General features: G+C 51.9%; 1 protein-coding gene across 3 annotated transcripts in view; it reads left to right on the plus strand.

Moving 5' to 3' along the window:
• LOC116938890 (transcription initiation factor TFIID subunit 6-like) overlaps positions 1 to 17,911 on the plus strand; it is a 31,247-nt gene extending 13,336 nt beyond the window's left edge. For all 3 annotated transcript variants that reach the window (XM_076054419.1, XM_032946630.2, XM_076054405.1), the window contains exons 7-15: positions 515 to 642; positions 911 to 988; positions 1,644 to 1,745; positions 2,680 to 2,862; positions 3,588 to 3,662; positions 11,370 to 11,495; positions 14,215 to 14,370; positions 15,327 to 15,725; positions 16,333 to 17,911. In XM_076054419.1, the coding sequence (XP_075910534.1) occupies positions 515 to 642; positions 911 to 988; positions 1,644 to 1,745; positions 2,680 to 2,862; positions 3,588 to 3,662; positions 11,370 to 11,495; positions 14,215 to 14,370; positions 15,327 to 15,725; positions 16,333 to 16,914 (1,829 nt within the window). In that variant the 3' untranslated portion in view covers positions 16,915 to 17,911. The remainder of the gene's footprint in view (positions 1 to 514; positions 643 to 910; positions 989 to 1,643; positions 1,746 to 2,679; positions 2,863 to 3,587; positions 3,663 to 11,369; positions 11,496 to 14,214; positions 14,371 to 15,326; positions 15,726 to 16,332) is intronic.
• The last annotated feature ends 1,076 nt before the right edge of the window (positions 17,912 to 18,987 follow it).

The raw sequence follows: 18,987 nt of genomic DNA on the forward strand, positions 1-18,987 counted from the left end.
CTCACGGCCAACATCAGTGACAAATATCTGAACCGGACCTGGGCCTTTCCTAGGGCGGCTCAGTCTTAAATCAGTTCCTGGTGAGATGTGTAAACATCAGCACTTTAACATGTAGGCTTTCGCGACCAATATTACCCATAATACAGGTTTTTTGGTTAGATCGCGTAAATATAAATGTGCGTTAAAACCGCTACTACCCCACCACAGCCGATAAATAAGGTTTGTCACGTAAACAGAACATGCCAATTCGTTACTAGTACAGCACGCCAGTGTGTTGGAGAGTAAATCCACAACATTTACAATCCGAGTGACTAGCAACATCGAGCGACAGCCAGAAAAAAACTGTTATGGTTAACAGCATTGGGAATACAAAGGTGGCCGGGTATGATATTGGCCACCTCACTCCCTCGTGTGTTGTGCCGGCCGTAATAGGCACTACTCGCAAACAGTACTTGCCCCAAGAATCTGTTAAAGGCTACACGGGGGACCTTTATGTGTGTGCATGCGTGAGCAGGGCGGCCGTCTCAGAGTGCGTACGTGCGAGTGCATCGGCGGCACCCGCACGAGCTGTCCATGGAGCTGCAGAGGTTCTACTGTGAAGTGACGGAGGCCACCATGGGCTCCTCGGAGCCCAAGAGAATTGTGAGTGCTGCCAGTCTCGCTTGCCTGGCTTCCACCACTCCCACACCCAGCAGCACCCAGCTGTGAACACCCAGCACCAACGTGGAACACTCAGTACCAACGCAGAAGCCCCATAACTAGTGCAAAGCCACCAGCACGCAGCCGTGAACACCCAGCACTAACGCAGAACACCTAGCACGATATCAAATACCTAGCGAGTTATAAGAGAGTATGTGTGGTTGTAAGAAATTGTGTGTGTGTGTGATGGTTACTGTCTCTGTGCCATTAGGAGGCCCTGCAGAGCATTGCCATGGAGCCGGGCTTCTATCAACTGATGCCTCAGCTCAGCACCTTCATATCAGAGGGGGTGGGTGTCTGCCTCAGGCCATTACCTGAAACATTGCCCTTTAAATCTATTTTTGTTCTTTTTCGGCAATGTTATTGATGTTATTGATGCCTGTTGAGTTGGATGTATATGTTTGGATATATGTGTGTAGGTCGCGTGTGTGTGTGTCTCTATTTCACTGTATTTGTCGTTGCCCATGCGTTACCTGCAAATGACTCAATTGGGATTGCACGTAGAGCAGCAACAGCGCCTCCCACTGCGAAAACTTGGCAGGACCCTTTTGAAAAAAAAGTATTTAAACTGCGTGAGGCTTTCCTGGTTAAGCAAGCGGACTAATAATGATCACAATCAGGAATAAGACAGCTGTGTAGCACATCCCTATGCCCACCCGCCTTCACCTCACCCAATATAGCTTGATTCCACTGTCTCTGACCCATGCGTCTCTCCTTTCCACCTTGGTCTGCGCTCGTTATGCTGCTGCTACTATTTCTGCTGCTGCTGTAGTAGAAGTAACCTCCACTGCCTTAGTCACCGCTGCTGCTTCAAGCTGTGTTTGCACAGGATCGCTGAACACACGTAACACACAAAAGCGCCTAGGGTCTCTGCCGTTACGCTAGAAGAGTACACGAGCAGGAGTAACGTGCCGCTGCTTGTGCTGCTGCTGCTGCTGTCCCAGGTGCGGATTAACATTGTCCACAACAACCTGGCTCTACTCATCTACCTGATGCGCATGGTGAAAGCACTGCTGGAGAATCCGAACATCTACCTTGAGAAATACGTACGCGCATGCACTCCCGCAACAAAAGACAAAGATTCCCCTTATAGCCTTTGCAGACTTTTGGGGCAAGCGATCTTAGTGAGCCTCACCTATGAAGGCCGGCACGGCATACGAGGGCGTGGGGTGGCCAGCACCACGCCAGACGAACTTTGTCTCCCTAGTGGCGATGTTTACACACTGTACCAGATTTCGTATGATCAATGAAGAGCAACTTATTGAGAATCTGTTTGAAGTGATTTAGCCATTCAGTTTGCTTTGTTTTGAGGGTTGGTGAATTGCAGATACAAACAGGGACACAGATCCCTCGTATAGCCTTAACAGACTGTTGGGGCAAGTGCTGTTCGCAAGAACCTATGTAGATACACCCATTCACACACTGACCACCTTCAAATGGATATTTGGGGCAGTGCGAGATTCTATGACCGACTTGGTTTGATGTTCGTAGGCCACAGTCGCACACAGGAGAACATGTTGACTTCCACTTGTGCCTCAGGTGTCCGCAAATTCCTTGCGAGATGGAAACAGGGCAGTGTGATGGTAGGGTTACTGATGAGCTCCGTGTTGTGATGCCGGGCAGTGTTGTAATGAGCTGTGTGTTGTAAGTCGAGCAGTGTTGTGGTGGGCTCGCTGATGAGCTGTGTGTTGTTGAAGCCAGGCAGTGTGGTGGTGGGCTCGCAGATGAGTTGTGTGTTGTGAAAGCCGGACAATGTGGTGGTGGGTTCGCTGATGAATTGTGTGTTGTGGAAGCCAGGCAGTCTGATAGTGGCCCGACTGATGAGCTGTGTGTTGTGGAAGCTGGCAGTGTGGTGGTGGTTCGCTGGTGAGCTTTTTGTTGAACACGTTACTTGAATCTCACAAATTGGTCCGTACCTTGAAACGCAGAGTCTCTGTATCAAGGCTGCTGCTACTGTGTCTGCGTGCACTGCTGCAACAGCTACACGAGCTGATGCCCGCCATACTGTCATGCGTCGTGAGCCGCCAGCTGTGCCAGCGGCCAGACGTCGACAACCACTGGGCGCTGCGGGACTTTGCGTCGCGCATTGCGGCCCAGGCGTGCAGGATGTACACGTCACCTGCCAACGCCCTGTTGGGCCGTACCTCCAAGGCCATGCTCAAGGTGTGCGATGCGCGTCTCACCGCGTGTGCGACACATGTCTCAGCATGTCTCATGCGTGTCTCAAGGCACGAGTACACATGACTCTCACACCTACACAACCCAAACGTCCGTATTCCTAGTGATGGCTCAAGCTGGGCGCTGGCTCCGATGAGGCATGGTTCACTCAAAGCCATGCGCTTAACTTTATTCGGCTCTTGAGTATGGGTCCCAGCCACGCTCAGGATTCCCATGAGGCTGAGCCTGAGCCAGGCCATGGCTGAGCCGCTCCATCGTGTCTTCGGGAACCAACGGAGCGGCTAAAGCCTGAGCTGAGCCTGAGCATTAAAAGCTGAGCCAGAGCCGTGACTAAGAATATGTCCCGAAGACTTCTCTCTTGCTCGATCCATACTAATGCTCATAGCCAAGTCCAAAATTCTCACGGCTACAGCCCTGCATTATTAACTGCTACCTCATGATACCATCTCAAGGGGTGCCTGATCTAATGTTTTCACATTCCCAAAACTTTACAACTCCTCTGTCAAAGCACTATCGGGATAAACAACAGCATCCAGTCAATACATAACAATTCCCACACCACTGCCCCGCCATGATCACGAGTTGCCACTATTTAATCTTTACTGCCTGCTGTCTCTCTCAGAAATCCCATTGTCACCGTCTCACTCCATCTAGCCTGTACCGTCTTGCACGTTACGGTTATGAACCCCTCTCCCCCCCCCCTATGCCAGAGCCTGAGTGACTCCGCCGCGGTATGGACCACACACTACGGCTGCCTCGCCGTGCTGTGCGAGCTGGGACCAGAGGTGTGGGTCGCACCACCACCATGCTGCCCTTTTCACGACGCTTATCGTCGTCGGCCTCATGGTAATCATTGAGTATACTTGGGTTTTGGCGTTGTTCTTATAATCATAGAGAAATGTATTTTACCAGGTAAAGGCCACTGAGCTATTAGCCCTTTTCTAGAAGCCGCCTGGTCACACATGATAGCTCAACGAAGTGGCTTATCACGTGTGGGAATTTATAGTAGCAGCCAAATACTCTAAACGCACGGGGAGAGAGAGTGAAATGTTCCTTGGTTCTTTCGGCAAAGTCACGTAGAAAGAAAATAAATTAAATAATAGAATACGACGTTTCGATTGCAACACAAGCAATCGTCATCAGGTAGAAAACAAACCTAGTGAACTTAGAAATACAATGCAATCCAATACAGAGAGTCGGCCAACACAACAGTCAGCACCTTACCTGGTGGTTATGTTCTTCCAAATGTAATAAACGACTTCCACGACGATATTGACTGGCATCTTTTATTGATAGAATTCATTCACAGCTCAATCCCGCTCTCCCCGTATGTTTCCCTTCCTTCTCTATGGCCGGGGACGAGCCGTTCTCTCTGTTCGCCTCTCTCCCACTCCCCGATCCCGCCGCTGGCTGGCGGCGTGCCGGAAGGAGAGACGAGCCTCGCTGGGTTTCCGCCACGTGGTCGACGGCGAGGAGAGGCTTGTGCAGCGACGCGGTCAGGACTCGAGGCTTCACACGCTGACCCCTGAGTCCTCTGCTGCCCCTGCTTATATCCCTCTCGGCGGAGCTAAGCTCCGCCCCCTCGTGGAACCTTCCCGATGGTTCCCGCACGTTTCCCTTTGACTCCGCCCATTACCTTTGGCCCAGATATATCCCCGCTTGGGATTGGATACCCGCTACCCGGTGGTGGCCATGCGGTTACCCCTTTCCTTTCACTAGATGGCGCTCTCTCATTACATCACCCACCCCCCCCCCCCCCCCCCCCATAATGAAAAGACTAGCCGTTCCGGCTAGGACCAATACAGTTATGAGTAATGGAGAGACGCGGTAAGAACCCAGAGGTAAATAATATAAGGCCATACCCAACAGGGACAAGGCGATAAAATTAAGAATGAACTATGAGAGTAAAAGAAGTAAGACGAAACCCATAACGCAGGTAGAGTAATAACATGCAGCAACGTCAACAAAACCGAGACGTTTTGGAACGAGTCCGCGACGCCGGACCATCCGCGGTAGCCGCAGTCTGGTCTGCGTTGGCCAGCACGTCGGGAGGCAGCTCCGGCGATTGAGGAGTAGACAGGTCCGTCGCAGTAGGACTGGTCCGGGTGGGGTTACCGCCTGCAAAGGTGGTCAAGGGTCCGGATGCTATGGGCGGCATAACAGAATCCCTCGGGGGATCACCCTGGAACCGCACCGGCCCCAGTTCGTCGGACACGTCAGACCCCTGCAGACCAATTACTGGAGATGAAGAAACGACACGCGGGGAATTGAACGGTTTTAACCGAGATGGGTGGACGAACCACCGACGACGACCCGCCCGAATGCGTACACATTGCGGACGTCTAATCTCAACCACCTCAACAGGACCGTGCCACGTCTTATGTAATTTGGGAGAGGTGCCAACGGGCACCTGAGGGCAATGTAGCCAAGCCCTGTCGCCAACGGACCACGGCATATCACGGCCGGACCTGCGTGCACAGCGCTCAATGCATGCCTGTATCTTTTCGGTATTAATTATAGCCGCCTCCCGAGCCTCCGAAATCCGGCGCAGGGAGTCCCGAACATGGACCGGCAGGGTGGATTTCGTGCCACCAACAGGCGCCCCCAAATTGAGCATCTATAGGCGGCACATTTTTCCTCCCATACATAAGAAAAAACGGCGAAAATCCCGTGGAAGCATGCGAGGCCATCCTGTACACTTGGAACATGCATCCTGTACACTTGGAACATGCATCTTGTACACTTGGAACATGCAAATCGGCCTGTTTAGCATCCACAGCCTGACAAAGCATGGCGGTCAAGGTCCGATTTAACCGTTCGACCATACCATCGGTCTGAGGGTGGTACGGTGATGTCCTGATTCTCTTAGTGCCCAGTGCGTCGCAAACGTCGCGTAACAATTTAGAAGAAAAATTACGACCTTGGTCCGTCAGCAGTTGTTCCGGAGCACCTTTGTTCATAACATAACCGTTTAAGAATGCATCAGCGATAGCGGTCGGCAATTGGTCAGGCAATGGGCAAGCCATCGGCCACCGAGAGAAATATTCCTCTCCCACCAAAAGATATGTTTCCCCAAGGAGTGATCGGAAAGGGGCCCAGTACATCGAGCGCCACTAACTCGTTGATACGCGATACTGAAATAGATTGCAGCGTCGGATGACACTTCTGCTGCGGTGGCTTCCTCTGAGCACATTCAGGGCATGAACGGATACATTTAGAAACATGGGCAGTTATGCCAGGCCAATAGTAATCTCGTCGCAACGTCAGCAAGGATTTTCGAACACCAAGGTGCAACAATTTTTCCCCGTGGCATGCGAATCAAGCCGCCACGTAGAGCAACGGGAACAACAAGCCGCCAGTGATCCAGCATATCGTCCCTCCACATCAAAAGGCCGTCATGAAAAACCAAGCGGGCACCCTCATCCAACGCAGCAGACTTATGTGTGTTCTGCTAGACACCGTGAAGTCGGTAAGGAGTCGTCCAGCAGCTGCTTGCGCACCCACACAGAGCGCAGAAGTCGCTATACATTGTCAGCCGGAGCATCTGCAGCGTTCGCAGTTGGATTGGCCACTGCGGACGTGACAGGTCGCGGTAATGAGGCAACAGGCGCACAACGACTCGTTCCGGAGGAACACGCGTAGCGATGCGCGTGCGGCAGTCGCGACAGGGCATCCGCGTTACAATGCCGGGAACCCTTACGATAAACCACATCGAACGAAAACTCCTGCAATATCTCGAGCCAACGAGACAGCTGGCCGGCTGGCTGCTCGACTTTCAGGCAGTACTGGAGGGGCCGCATGATCAGTGCGGACAATTAATTTCCTGCCGTAGAGGTAGGGTCTGTATTGCCATACAAAATAAACAATCGCCAAAAGTTCCCGTCGAGTGACGCAATAGCAACTTTCCGCAGGGGAGAGGATACGGCTGCCATAAGCGCCCACCTTTTCATATGGGGTTAGACAGCACCGATGCCCGTATCGCTAGCATCGATGTCAAGGGTAAACGGCAAGGAAAAATCTGGATATTCAAGCGTGGGCGCATCCGACAATCATTCACGAAGAGCCACGAACGCAGCTTCCTCCGCCGGACCCCATCTGAACCTCTGATTTTTAGCAGTCAACGCGTGCAAGGGTTTAGCAACTGTAATATGAAGCAAATCCGACAAAACTGCGCACATCACCCACGCACGTGGGGGTTGGCCAATCACGAACACATGCAGTTTTCGCCGGGTCCGTGGCAATGCCGTCGGAACTGACAACATGGCCCAAATAACGCACCGAATTTTGCAACAAGTAACATTTTTTCAGCTTGAATTTCAAGTTAGCAGAGCGCATTCTATCAAAAACGGAGCGCAGGCGGTGGAGGTGCTCATCAAAAGTGCGACTAAAAACAATAACATCATCTAAATAAATGAGGCAAGTGTCCCACTGCAACCCGGCCAAGACGAGCTCCATTAAGCGTTGAAAGGTAGCTGGAGCCGTATTCAAGTCCATCGGAAGGCAATTAAACTGAAAAAGTCCCTGAGGCGCATGGAAAGCGGTTTTCTGTTTCGATGAGTCATCCAAAGGCAATTGGCAAAACCCGGAGGACAAATCGAGAGTCGAGAAATACCGCGCCCCAGACAAAGCATCAAGGGAGTCATCCATGTGTAGTGGGTTCCCAGGACACGGAGACGGCAGAGTAGAGGCAGCACTTTATTGAACAAGGGGTCACACTGGAAGGGGTAGCGGCCCCTTCACCCGTATATACTCAGGAATAACCCCAGGCTATCTAGCCTTAGCCCTAGGCTCCCGATTCCTCCGACTATAGGCCCTAGGGGAGGCTATCCGATCTGGCCCTGGTCAGACACAGATCTCGGCACCCCACCCACCAGACTTGCCCTTAAAAGGACTCCGGCTCTGGGGCTCTGGGGTCACACCACTGGCTTGCCGTGCCGGCCCTGAAAAGGACAGCGGTCACAGGAGTCCCAGGGTCTATCCTAGCCGGCCTTCCTTCTTCACTGGCTCTTCAGTCTTGGCCCCAACACACTGCCCCGAACTCTCTGGCTCCTCGCCCTTTATACCCACTGAGGGTGGAGCCATAGCGGACGTGGTTGTAGCCACCAAGGTGTGGGTGTGCCTCACCTTCCCACAACGTGTGTTTCTTCCCCATAGCATCCCTACACATGCGCAGGAGCGGATACGCATCGGCCATCGAAACTTTGTTCAACTTGCGGAAATCAACGCAGAATCTGAGGTTACCATCCTTCTTCTTAACGAGGACGACAGGCGCGCCCCATGGGCTATTCGATGGCGAAATAATGTCTGCGGCCAGCATGTCATTGACAGCGCGCTGCACGCGTTCTTTCTCCACTGGACTCAATCGATGCGAATTTTGACAGATGGGGCTGGCGTCACCCGTATCAATATGGTGCGACAAAAGGGATGTGCTTCCCAAATCGAAATCGTTTTTACTAAAGACATCTGAGAATTCGGACAAGTGAACGCAACTTGTTCCATTGCTCGGAGGACAAGGAACAACAACCGCACTTCAGGCCCCCCATTAAAAACCTGCAAGAACGGGGCCTGCTCAGCAAGCATCAACTCCCGTGTCGCAGTATTAGATGGGGTCAGAAGGACCCCAGCCGCCGCACTGTCGCATCGGATTCCCTTACGATAACGCAACGGCACTAGCATTTGGGAACCCGGCGTAATCTCGACTGTGACATCAGCTAGCGCCTGTACGGCGGCGCATGACGGCGAACGCAAGAGCGGCGATGGTAGGAAAAACAACTTGCGACCCGACGGCATTTCCAAGCAGCCCTGGTCCACCAAGATCTTAACAGGCATTCTCCGAAGGAAATCAGTGCCTAACAAACAGGGCATGGCCAGCGACCTGGAGATCAAAACCGGCCCCGACGCAGCAACATCACCGATCGCAATGTGGGCGTCCACCTGGCCGATGCTGCCCATGCTGCCCATGCTGCCGCCGTTCGCGGCGACACAAGCGTCAAAGGCCGGACGGACTTGCGAAACGGGGATCGACAATAATTGAAAGATAACATAAGAAATTATAGTAGCAGAAGCCCCCGTGTCCACTAAACCGCGAACATCCACCCCCTGAATCGAACCAGGCACAGCCGAGGATCCCGCAGCCACCACGACCACGCGACACGCTAGTTTTTTCCATTGTGTTACCGAAACGGGCCATCCTTTAGCAACTGAACCCGAATACCCAGCGTCAACACACAACCCACGATGTGAATGAATGTGCCCTGTGTCATGAGATGCGTGAGGTGGTGAATATGGCTGGGTGTCCAACGCATACCGACTTGCCTGTGTGGGAGGATGTTGAGCCGTCGGAGATTCCGCAGGAGCCGGAGCAACAGCCGAAGTCGGTGAACGAGGGCAACCCCGGCAATCCCTCGCATAGCAGCGCAACTGGCCACACCTGAAGCAGGCTATGGGTGGTCGTTGAGCTCCCCAGTCATCACCCCGACGTGGCCTGTTGAACCCTCGGCGACGTGCAGCGTCGCCCCGTCTTCGATCCCAAGGAGGAACCGCCGCCGCGAGATCACCCTCAGAAGCCGCGACTTCAGGCGGCATGTGTACAACTCCAGTTGGTGAACACCCCTGTCTCGGCTAGGATCGCCCGTCCACGCAGCCATCTGCGACCACCGCTGCAGGTTCTCGTGCGCGTGAAGGGATCTGGCGGCCCATCGAGACGACTGCACATCATGAGCGCACGCCGGTAGAACCACCCCCATGTCCCTTGCCAGAGCCAACATCGGTTCCATGACCAACGAGTCAAGGGCCTCTTGTTTAACATCAGGGTAGGCAGCCAATGCCATCAGAGCACTACGGTAGGCGAGAAGAGACTTGCAGCTTCCCCGCCTCCGTTGAGTATCGGTAGGTGGTTCGTAGACTTCTGCCATCTTAGTGTACGCATCTTGTAACGTTTTTTTCTTGTCAGGAGGAATCAACATGAACCCTGCCAGAGCGTCGTCATCCAAGACGGTCGGCAGAGCGACCAACGCCTCCTCCTCCGACCAATATACTGACCGAAATGCCGCCTCGAACCGCCAAGTATAAAGGCGCTCCAATCGCCGCCAGCAGCGACGAATTCTTTAACGTGCGGAAGCCGGCGGGTGCGCTCGGCACCGTTACGTCCAACTGCAGCAGCGGCCCCCACAGGTTGCGCACCACACGGCTCTTCGACCGCGCCCTTGCCGCGCCGCCTAAGATGGTGGCGTCCTGCTGTCCTCCACACAAGTAGCCTCAACTGGTAGTGTGGAAGTCCACCCCGAAGCGGCCGGGGGAGAGAGGGAGCGAATGGACCTGTGAGAGCCTGGTGAATTTTGGAGAGAGAAATAGGCAGTTTGAGAAAACGGACTTAGCAGATTTTTGGAAGTGTGGTGCAATGCAACGCGGAGAGTCGGCTAGCACACAGTTGGCGCATGGCCTGGTTGATTGCGTTTTCCAAAGATTGTGTCTGTGTTTCGTCTCTCTCTCAAATTTAGCAATCTTTGGAAGAACGTAACCACCAGATAAGGTACTGACTGTTGTGTTGGCCGACTCTCTGTTGGATTGCATTGTATTTTTAAGTTCACTAGGTTTGTTTTCTACCTGATGACGAATGCTTGTGTTGCAATCGAAATGTTACCTTCACAAAAGCTTCAAATCAAGTTAGAGTGAAATGTGTTGATAGTCTTTGCTCGGTCACCAATGACTGCACAAAAACGATCATGTTTACTGGGGTTTTCAACTAATTTGATCCGTCCCCAGGCTGGTGACTAAACCTGTGGTCATCAATGCAGAGCATAAAAACAGGCATCATCAGGGGTTGGGATTGAACCCACGTCCTCCTGAGTACCAGGCGAGGGAGATAACATCTCGCCACTGCGGCACCCCAGTCGTCACCGTCATCAGCCCCATCGTCATCGTAATCAACAGTAGTCATTGAGTACACTTGGGTCTTCGCACCATTCGCATAGCACGGGACTATCACAAAGAAAGATGCTGCTGTGTTTCACAGACACAGTCTGCTCTATTTGGCCGCAGCAGGAAATGTTGCTCTGTGTGTAATCCCGATTGAGTGTGGCGGTAGGCTTTCGGCGCAGTAGTAACATCCGTGCCTCACAGCAAGAAGGGCCTGGGTTCGATTCCTGACTCGTGCTCCTTTGTGTGTGGAGTTTGTATTTTGTACCCCCTGTTCTGAATGCGCTTCATCTGGGTTCTCCGGGTTCCTCCCATAGCAACAACACCAAAAACCCTCGCATTGTTACTGAAAATGACTCTATTGGGATTACACACAGGAGCAACCTCACCCCCGCTTACCGCAGAGACTTGGCAGCACCCTCCTGAAAAAGTGTCTGGAGACTGAGGCTTTCCTGGGTAAACAAAGGCAATAATAATGATACAACAAGAACAATAATAATAATGAAGCCTCGAGCTATGCGGCCCCCCTCTCTGCCATGTGCTGTAACTGGGGCAGTCACCACTGTGGTCCCCAGGTGATCTCCTCGCTGGTGCTGCCCCGCCTCAAGCAAGAGGGAGAGAGAATCCGGTCGATCCTGAGCGGGCAGGCCATCAGCAGTGGCGATCTCTTTGGCGCCCAGCGCGTGGAGAGCATCATCCTGGTGAGGTTGGTGGCGGTTGTGTGTCCTGAATGTTTCCATAACCCGGAGGAAGCCCGTGCAGAACAGAGGGAGACTTTTCATCCTTCGCAGAGAGAGGCGCCCAAGTAGGGCATTGAACCCAGGGCCTTCTTGCTCCAGTAGCTTGGGTCAGGGTAAGTGTCAGCCTAAGGGTGAGGGGCTCGGGTTACGGTCAGTGTTCGTAGGTGATGGCCCTGGCGAGTGTTAGGTTCAACATCACGGTATGGGTCAAAAGAGTATTCCAACCTGCACTGGTTATAATCTGTTACGATGGGTTATTCTTGTCACTCACAGAATCGATCAATGTCTCGTTCTGTCTCACCCTGTCCCATTCTACCTCACCCTGTCTCGTTCTGCCTCACCCTGTGTCGTTCTGGCTCACCCTGTCTCATTCTGGCTCACCCTGTCTCGTTCTACCCTGTGTCGCGTGTGCAATGTGAGGTTGCACTAGCAAACCTCCACCTCATTAAGGGGAGAATCCGGTGCAGACGTGGTCGGCCCGGGGTTGCACGCTGACACCGGAGGTGTTGTCAGGGAGACGTGCGATAAGGGGTGATTGATGGCCTGACAAGCGCCAGCCTGTCTGGCCCTAAAGAGACACAAGGGAGGAGCTGGATAATTGGGAGGAGGATATAAGGAGGCGCATGAGAGCGGAGCGGGAGTTCGGGTTGCTGGGACCAAGGTGAAGACATCTCGCCGCTGCCGCTTAAGCCAGGGACGGACCTCAACCCTCACGAGTCGCTGGGCAGTTGATGGTTGATCCCCCCGCCCGGATCGGACGAGTGAATGGGTCTGAGGGAACGTAGGCGAGGGCAGCGGCGCAGAGTGAGTGAAGCTGTGTGCAAGCCTCTGCTGCTGTGTGCAAGCCTCTGTGTGAGTGAAGCTGTGTGCAAGCCTCTGTGTGAGTGAAGCTGTGTGCAAGCCTCTGTGTGAGTGAAGCTGTGTGCAAGCCTCTGTGTGAGTGAAGCTGTGTGCAAGCCTCTGTGTGAGTGAAGCTGTGTGCAAGCCTCTGTGTGAGTGAAGCTGTGTGCAAGCCTCTGTGTGAGTGAAGCTGTGTGCAAGCCTCTGCTGCTGTGTGCAAGCCTCTGCTGCTGTGTGCAAGCCTCTGCTGCTGTGTGCAAGCCTCTGCTGCTGTGTGCAAGCCTCTGCTGCTGTGTGCAAGCCTCTGTGTGAGTGAAGCTGTGTGCAAGCCTCTGTGTGAGTGAAGCTGTGTGCAAGCCTCTGCTGCTGTGTGCAAGCCTCTGCTGCTGTGTGCAAGCTCTGTGTGAGCGCTGCTGTGTGCGAGCTCTGTGTGAGCGCTGCTTAGTGCGGAGCCTCAAGTGCGGAGCTACCGCAAGCGGGAGCTGCCGTGTTGCGGAGCCTCGAGTGGGGAGCTGCTGAGAGCGAGAGCTGCTGTCTGTGTGCGGAGCTGTGAGTGCGGAGCTGCTGAGAGGAAGAGCTGCCACAGGCAGGTTAGCGAGGTGTAAAGTAGATAGGGAAAGTTAGTTAACAAAAGTTGCCGTGTAGACAGAGACAGGAGTGCCTACAAATGGTGCAAGAATAGAGTAGCAAAGTGTAAGCAGGTGACCTGTAACAATTTGTCCATTGGCGCTGGCTGCCCCGCCCATGCTGTTCACGCCGCACAGCTTTGCTCACTTTAAAAGCCCTTATTAGCAGTTGCATTTGGAGGCTTGCCCCCTCTTTTTTCTTCGCCTGATGAAGACCGCTTGTGTTGTGATCGAAACGTCGTGGGTTTTTTTGCTTGTATTATTTTCATTTAATTTTTATTTAATATTTTTTATTTTATTTTCTATCTACGTGACTTTACCGAAAGAACCAATAATATGACTTGTTCGTTTTATTCTGGTTGCATTGCTGTGGTTTTATGGACCACACGGTCCATCTTGCTGCCGTCTGGTTTATTCTGACCATTATGTGCATATTTTTTGCAACGTATATTCTCCACCAATTCGATTTTTACACTTGTTTACCCAGCAAGGTCTCAGTGAGTCTCTAGATAATTTTTGCAGGAGGGTCCTGCCAAGTTTTCACAGTTCAGGGGCAATGTTGCTGCTGTGTGTGATCCCCATTGAGCGCTTGGCAGGTAATTCTTATCATTGAAGTTTTTGGCCAATACCAGTTACATTGTAAGTGTTTTTGAGCTATGGGAGGAAACTGGAGAATCCGGAAGAAACCCATGCAGAACATGGGGAGAACATACAGACTCCACACAAAGATGCCGGAGTTTAGAATCAAACCCAGGGCCTTTTTGCTGTGAATCATAAGTGTTGCCGACGTGCCACCCTACCATCCTACATGTTTCATCACTGTCATCATCGTCATCATCGTGATTATAATCATAATAATTTATGTGAATGATGAGTTATATTCTTAGTTCTTTCGGTAAAATCACGTTGAAGGGAAACAATAAAATAATAAAATATATATAAAACAATAAAAATTCTCACGACGTTTCGACCATAACACAAACGGTCGTGAGATTTTTTTGTTTTATATATATTTTATTATTTTATTGTTTCCCTTCAACGTGACTTTACCGAAAGAACTAAGAATATGAATTACTGCAGTCACGAAAGCTTTAAATCTAAATTTTGATGATGAGTTACTTGCCCATTAATGGTGAGGCTTGCCTTTGTCTGTCTTGTCCCTTTGCTGCCCTCTCCTCTGCTCCCCCTGCCCCCCTACCCCCGCTGTCCAACAGAAGCACTGCGCACCGGTGCTGGCGCAGCGGCGCGCGGTGCCAGACGTGGTGTCCGCGTACCGCGCCGACTACGGCTGGATGGGCCCCGCGCTGTGTGAGCACGTGCTGCGCGCTCGCTCGCTCGCCCTGCGCTGCACGCTTTCCTTGCAAGCACAGGTCAGAGGGCGCTGTCATGGGTCCGGGGGTGTCCGCTCTGCTCCCACTCCACGTCTGGTCCTCTTCTTGTCCAGTCTTCTCTCCTTCTCTCTCTTCTGTCCCTCCTTCTCCCTGTGCCCAATCCCATCTTCGCTCCTTCTCCCTCCTTGCACCCCTCCACTGGAATGAACTTCCCCTGTTTATTAAGCAGCACTGCCCATAGACTAACACTGCTCATAACACTGCCCATATACTCAATAGTGCACATAGACTCAACACTGCCCATACTCAATACTGTCTCTGTATATTAAGCTGTCTCCTTCCTTAACCTATTTATCTCTTAAAGCCTCATCACTTCTCCATTGCCCATTCTCATCCCTCGCCCCCTCCACTTCTTCCCGTCCCTCCCCTACCATTTCGTGATCCCTAAGTACCCCTCTTTGGCTATCACTCATTCCGCAATTGTTGTACGCCCCTGCCATATGCATCATTCCATTCTGTCACTACTTTGTAAGCTATATCAGAGAGTGCCTTTAGTGAAGTGAGGGGTACTTCGTGAAGGCACTCTAAATTAGAATTAGATTGGTGTCTTGTGTGTTGCCCCGGGTTGCCAACAGGCTCAACGTGAAGAGGGCTCTGTTACTGGTGCAGGAAACTTAGGAGACAGAGGGGCCTAAAACACAAAGGAAGAGACGCGCAGAGGTGCAGAGATAGAAATGGAGCGAGATGCACACAGAGTCTCTCTGAGAGGGACACAATGACAGATGTAGAAACAAAGAATGAGAGGGAGACAGACACGAGGTCCTAATGGCAAGACTATCCAAGAAAAACACTTGACTGTTGTATGTAAAAACAGACTTTCCTATTATATATAAGTCTAAGGCCCTCTGCGGCTTCTATTTTGAATTCTCCAAGTTCCTCTGCGTCTTTGTTCACACACGGTCATCATGCGCCCCTCTCCGTGTGCTGTCCGCTAGCGGAGCACGGTGGGAGCTCAGAGCGCCGTCCCAACCAGCGTCGCCGCCCAGGGCCCCGCGGCCCCCAGCGGCGTTCCACGACTGCCACCCACCCCCGCCAGATCCACGACAATGGCACCCGCGGCACCAGCGGCAGCGGCAGGGCCCCCGTCCGGCCGAGCGCTCCCCACGTCGGCGACGCCATCGGCGCCGGGTCCCCCGACGGCGAGTGCCGGCGCCGCCTCCCTCGAGGCACGGTGCTGGGCGGTGGCCAAACCGGCGATGGCCGACGGGGTCTTAAAAGAGCGGCTCCTCTCCCCGTCGCCGCCACTGCCGCCACCACCACCACCACCGACGCCAGCCAAGCAGTTCGTGGCAGTGTCCAGCAGCACGGCCGCAACGGCGGTCACCGTACCACAGGTGAGTGGCGCTTGCCCCCTCGCCCTTTCTGGCTACTTTATTTGGGTTTGAGAAACAAATTGGAGGAAGGTGCAAGCCGAAGGGCTGTGATTAGAGGTGGACGGATGGCTCGGCAGGTTCATCATGGACGTGTCAGAGCACTGAGCCAGCTACCGCTGAGGTCCTTGGTTTGAATGCAGGTTTAGCCACCCATGATTAAATTGAGGGTATTGAGTGCAGTGGACTTGGTTTGGTCAGTAATAACTGCAATTGTGCTTTTGGAATTATTTAATGAAACAGATAAACACGTCCATAAATCTTGCAGCAAACAATGCACTACGTGGTGACATCGAACAGACCCAGACATCAGGTCTGATTATCCACACAAGGTGACACCTATTTTTATGCCCTGTATTCATGACCACACGTGTTGGTCCTCGGTCTGGGACAAATCAAATTAGTCGTGCAGTCATTAGTGACCTAGCAGGGTAAAAGCAACACACTTGACTTGAGAGCACAGTTCAATCATCTGACCTCAAACCAGGATCTCAGTGGTGCTTGCTCCGTTTTCCCCAAACATCCACCGTGAGTACGGCGAGCCGCCCAGCTCCTCATGTTTTCCCCGCAGGTGCTGTCGCTGGTGTCGGTCACGTCCTCTGTGGCTTCGTGCCACACCACCACCTCCTCCACACTGGTGAAGCTGGCGTCCGGAGCGCCCGGCCCAGTCCCTCACAAGTTCATTGTCGTGTCACTACCGGCCACCGCGAGCCGCTCTCCGGGGGGCCAGAAGTCGCCGGCCCCCACACTGGCCCAGCTGCAGCAACAGGTGGCACTCGGACGCCCGCACCCCTCAGGGTTTCTGCTGCAGGCCTCTCCTGCGGGGACGCACCACATTGTGCGGCTGCCCGGCGTGCAGGGACAGGCCCTGGGCAAGGCCCTGACGCAAATCGCGTGTGGCCAGGCGCTCACGCTGAAGCCGCAGAGCTCCCTCTTGGGGCAGGCACCCGCGGTCGGAGGTCGAGCGGTGGACCCGCTCGGGTCCGCCGCTCAAGGCCGGGGTGCGGAGTTACCCGTGGAAGCAAATGTGATGTTAGCGCAGATTCAGGCACCGCCGCTTGCGACGAAGGGCCTGGTGGCTGCGACCACCATTCAAGGCCATATGGGGTGTGCGCCCGGAAAGGCTGAGGTTTCTGACCAGCAAAGGCCCTGAGGTGTAACAGTTTTGCAGATAAACCAGGCATATTAAAAGTGGAAAAACAGTGGATCACACGTGTTATTTGCATGTTAAAGGAGATCGCTTCATGTCTTCCCCCCCTTGACTACAGCATCTCTTGGCTTAAGAGATGCTGTTTTTTCTTACCCAGTTACCAAAGTATCACCACTAACCCAGACCCAGAGAGTGGGATAGGGACCCTGTTGAGCCAGCAGCACTAAGCCCACAATACAAAATTCATGAGTTGATTGATTTTGAGTTGTCATTCATTGTTTTCACGTTTATTTTACGTTTCCAAGTTTGATGGAAATTCAATTTCATTTTGGATTTATAGTCATGAGTCATCTAACAACTCATCCCCTCTGCCACCATCAGGTGATTTCTACCACTTTGGGGGTACCAATTAAATTTAAGTTATTTGTTATGCTGTTTTACCATATCATTTGTATTGCTTTTCATGCTGGCAGCCTCCAACCAAATCCTCCTGAATGTGCTCAATCTCACCGGATATTGAAAGTTAAGCCAGGGTTGAGCCTGGTTTCGTAGGTGGGAGGTTGCGAGGTGGCCATGGGGTGAATCCGTGCAGAGCTGGGCGCTCACAGTTTCTTTACAAGTGCCACTCATTCGTGATAAAGTGGCCACCATCCCAATGCAGTACCCTCGTGAAGTGTTTCGAGACTCGGTGTTCCTTTTCTAGGTAAATATTTGTTCTTGTTCAATATGACATGTTAATTACATGTTCTCATCCAAAGGACCAGTGGTTAAGGTTCTTTGTCGAGAATCACTGTGCATGTTTGGCAGCGTTGATTCGTTAAGTGCTCTGCTGAGTCCCACAGGGGCACCGTGGTGGGGCCTGGCATGGTGCTGTCATGAGGCTCTTTCATAAATTTCTTGCAAATGGACCAAGTTTGAAGTTGTCTCATTCCTGTTGCTTGCATTGTTCTCAAACATGACCTGTTTTGTTTAATTTGACCTTAAAAAAAGTTCTACCAGTTTTGTGCTGTCGGTTGCATCTCATGTCCGTTTATAACTCTTGCAGAGCAGTGCATTACACGTGCAATTAGATTTCACAGAACTACTTTTGAGACCTCTTCAGATAAAATTTTGATTTAAAGCTTTCGTGACTGCAGTAATTCATATTCTTAGTTTTTTCGGTAAAGTCACGTTGAAGAGAAACAACAAAATAACAAAATATATATAAAACAATAAAAAAATTCTCACGACGTTTCGACCATAACTCAAACGGTCATCATCAGGTGTGTTGGTTTGCATAAATTTATTTTTAAACGGCACATTTATTTATTTATAAAAAACGTTGGCGTCACGCGCAGCGATTTGGCAGTTTGCCCAGGACTAGTCCATCTATTTTTTTGGAAAAGAGGAGGGGGGAGACGAAATTTTTTATAATGTATGCTGTCTGAAAGCCACTGTAAGCGTGAACAATCAATCAAGAACTGAAATGATTTATCAAATCTTTCCAATGATTGCTAAGATAGAATCCATCTTCTCGGTTGAAATTGTCTCTGTGCTTGTATATGTGGATAGCCTCATGAACGAATCTCTCATGGAAGCCAGATGGCTTACAAAGAACCTCCGTCTTGGAAAAGTCAATGGCATGTGAGCCTACTGAATTAGAACAATGATCTGCTACGGCCGAGGTGTTGGTCCTACCGTGTTTAAGGTCTGCTTTATGTTCACGAATGCGGTCCGAGACATGGCGTTTGGTTTCTCCAATGTAACTACTACCACAGAGGCAACTTAGTTTGTAGACACCAGGGTATTGTATGTCCGGAATCACATCTTTTACAGACGGAACCAGATCACGGATTTTATGTAATGTGTTGAAACGGACCTGGATCTTGTGTTTATTCAAGATTTTGGAGATCTTTTTTGTGATCCCAGCAATGTAGGGTAAAGTGATGGTTTTGAAAGGCTCCTCAAGAGGGTTCTTCTTCATGGTTTGAGTGATAGCTTTGCGGATTGTATAGTCGGAGTAACCATTAGCCCTAAGAGCTTGGTGTACGTGCTTGAGTTCACTGCTTATGTGTTCCTGGTCGGATATGCATTGGG

This window comes from Petromyzon marinus, chromosome 4, assembly GCF_048934315.1.
Source record: "Petromyzon marinus isolate PM22_M1 ecotype Great Lakes invasive population chromosome 4, UKy_Petmar_22M1.pri1.0, whole genome shotgun sequence".
NCBI classification, from domain to species: domain Eukaryota; kingdom Metazoa; phylum Chordata; class Hyperoartia; order Petromyzontiformes; family Petromyzontidae; genus Petromyzon; species Petromyzon marinus.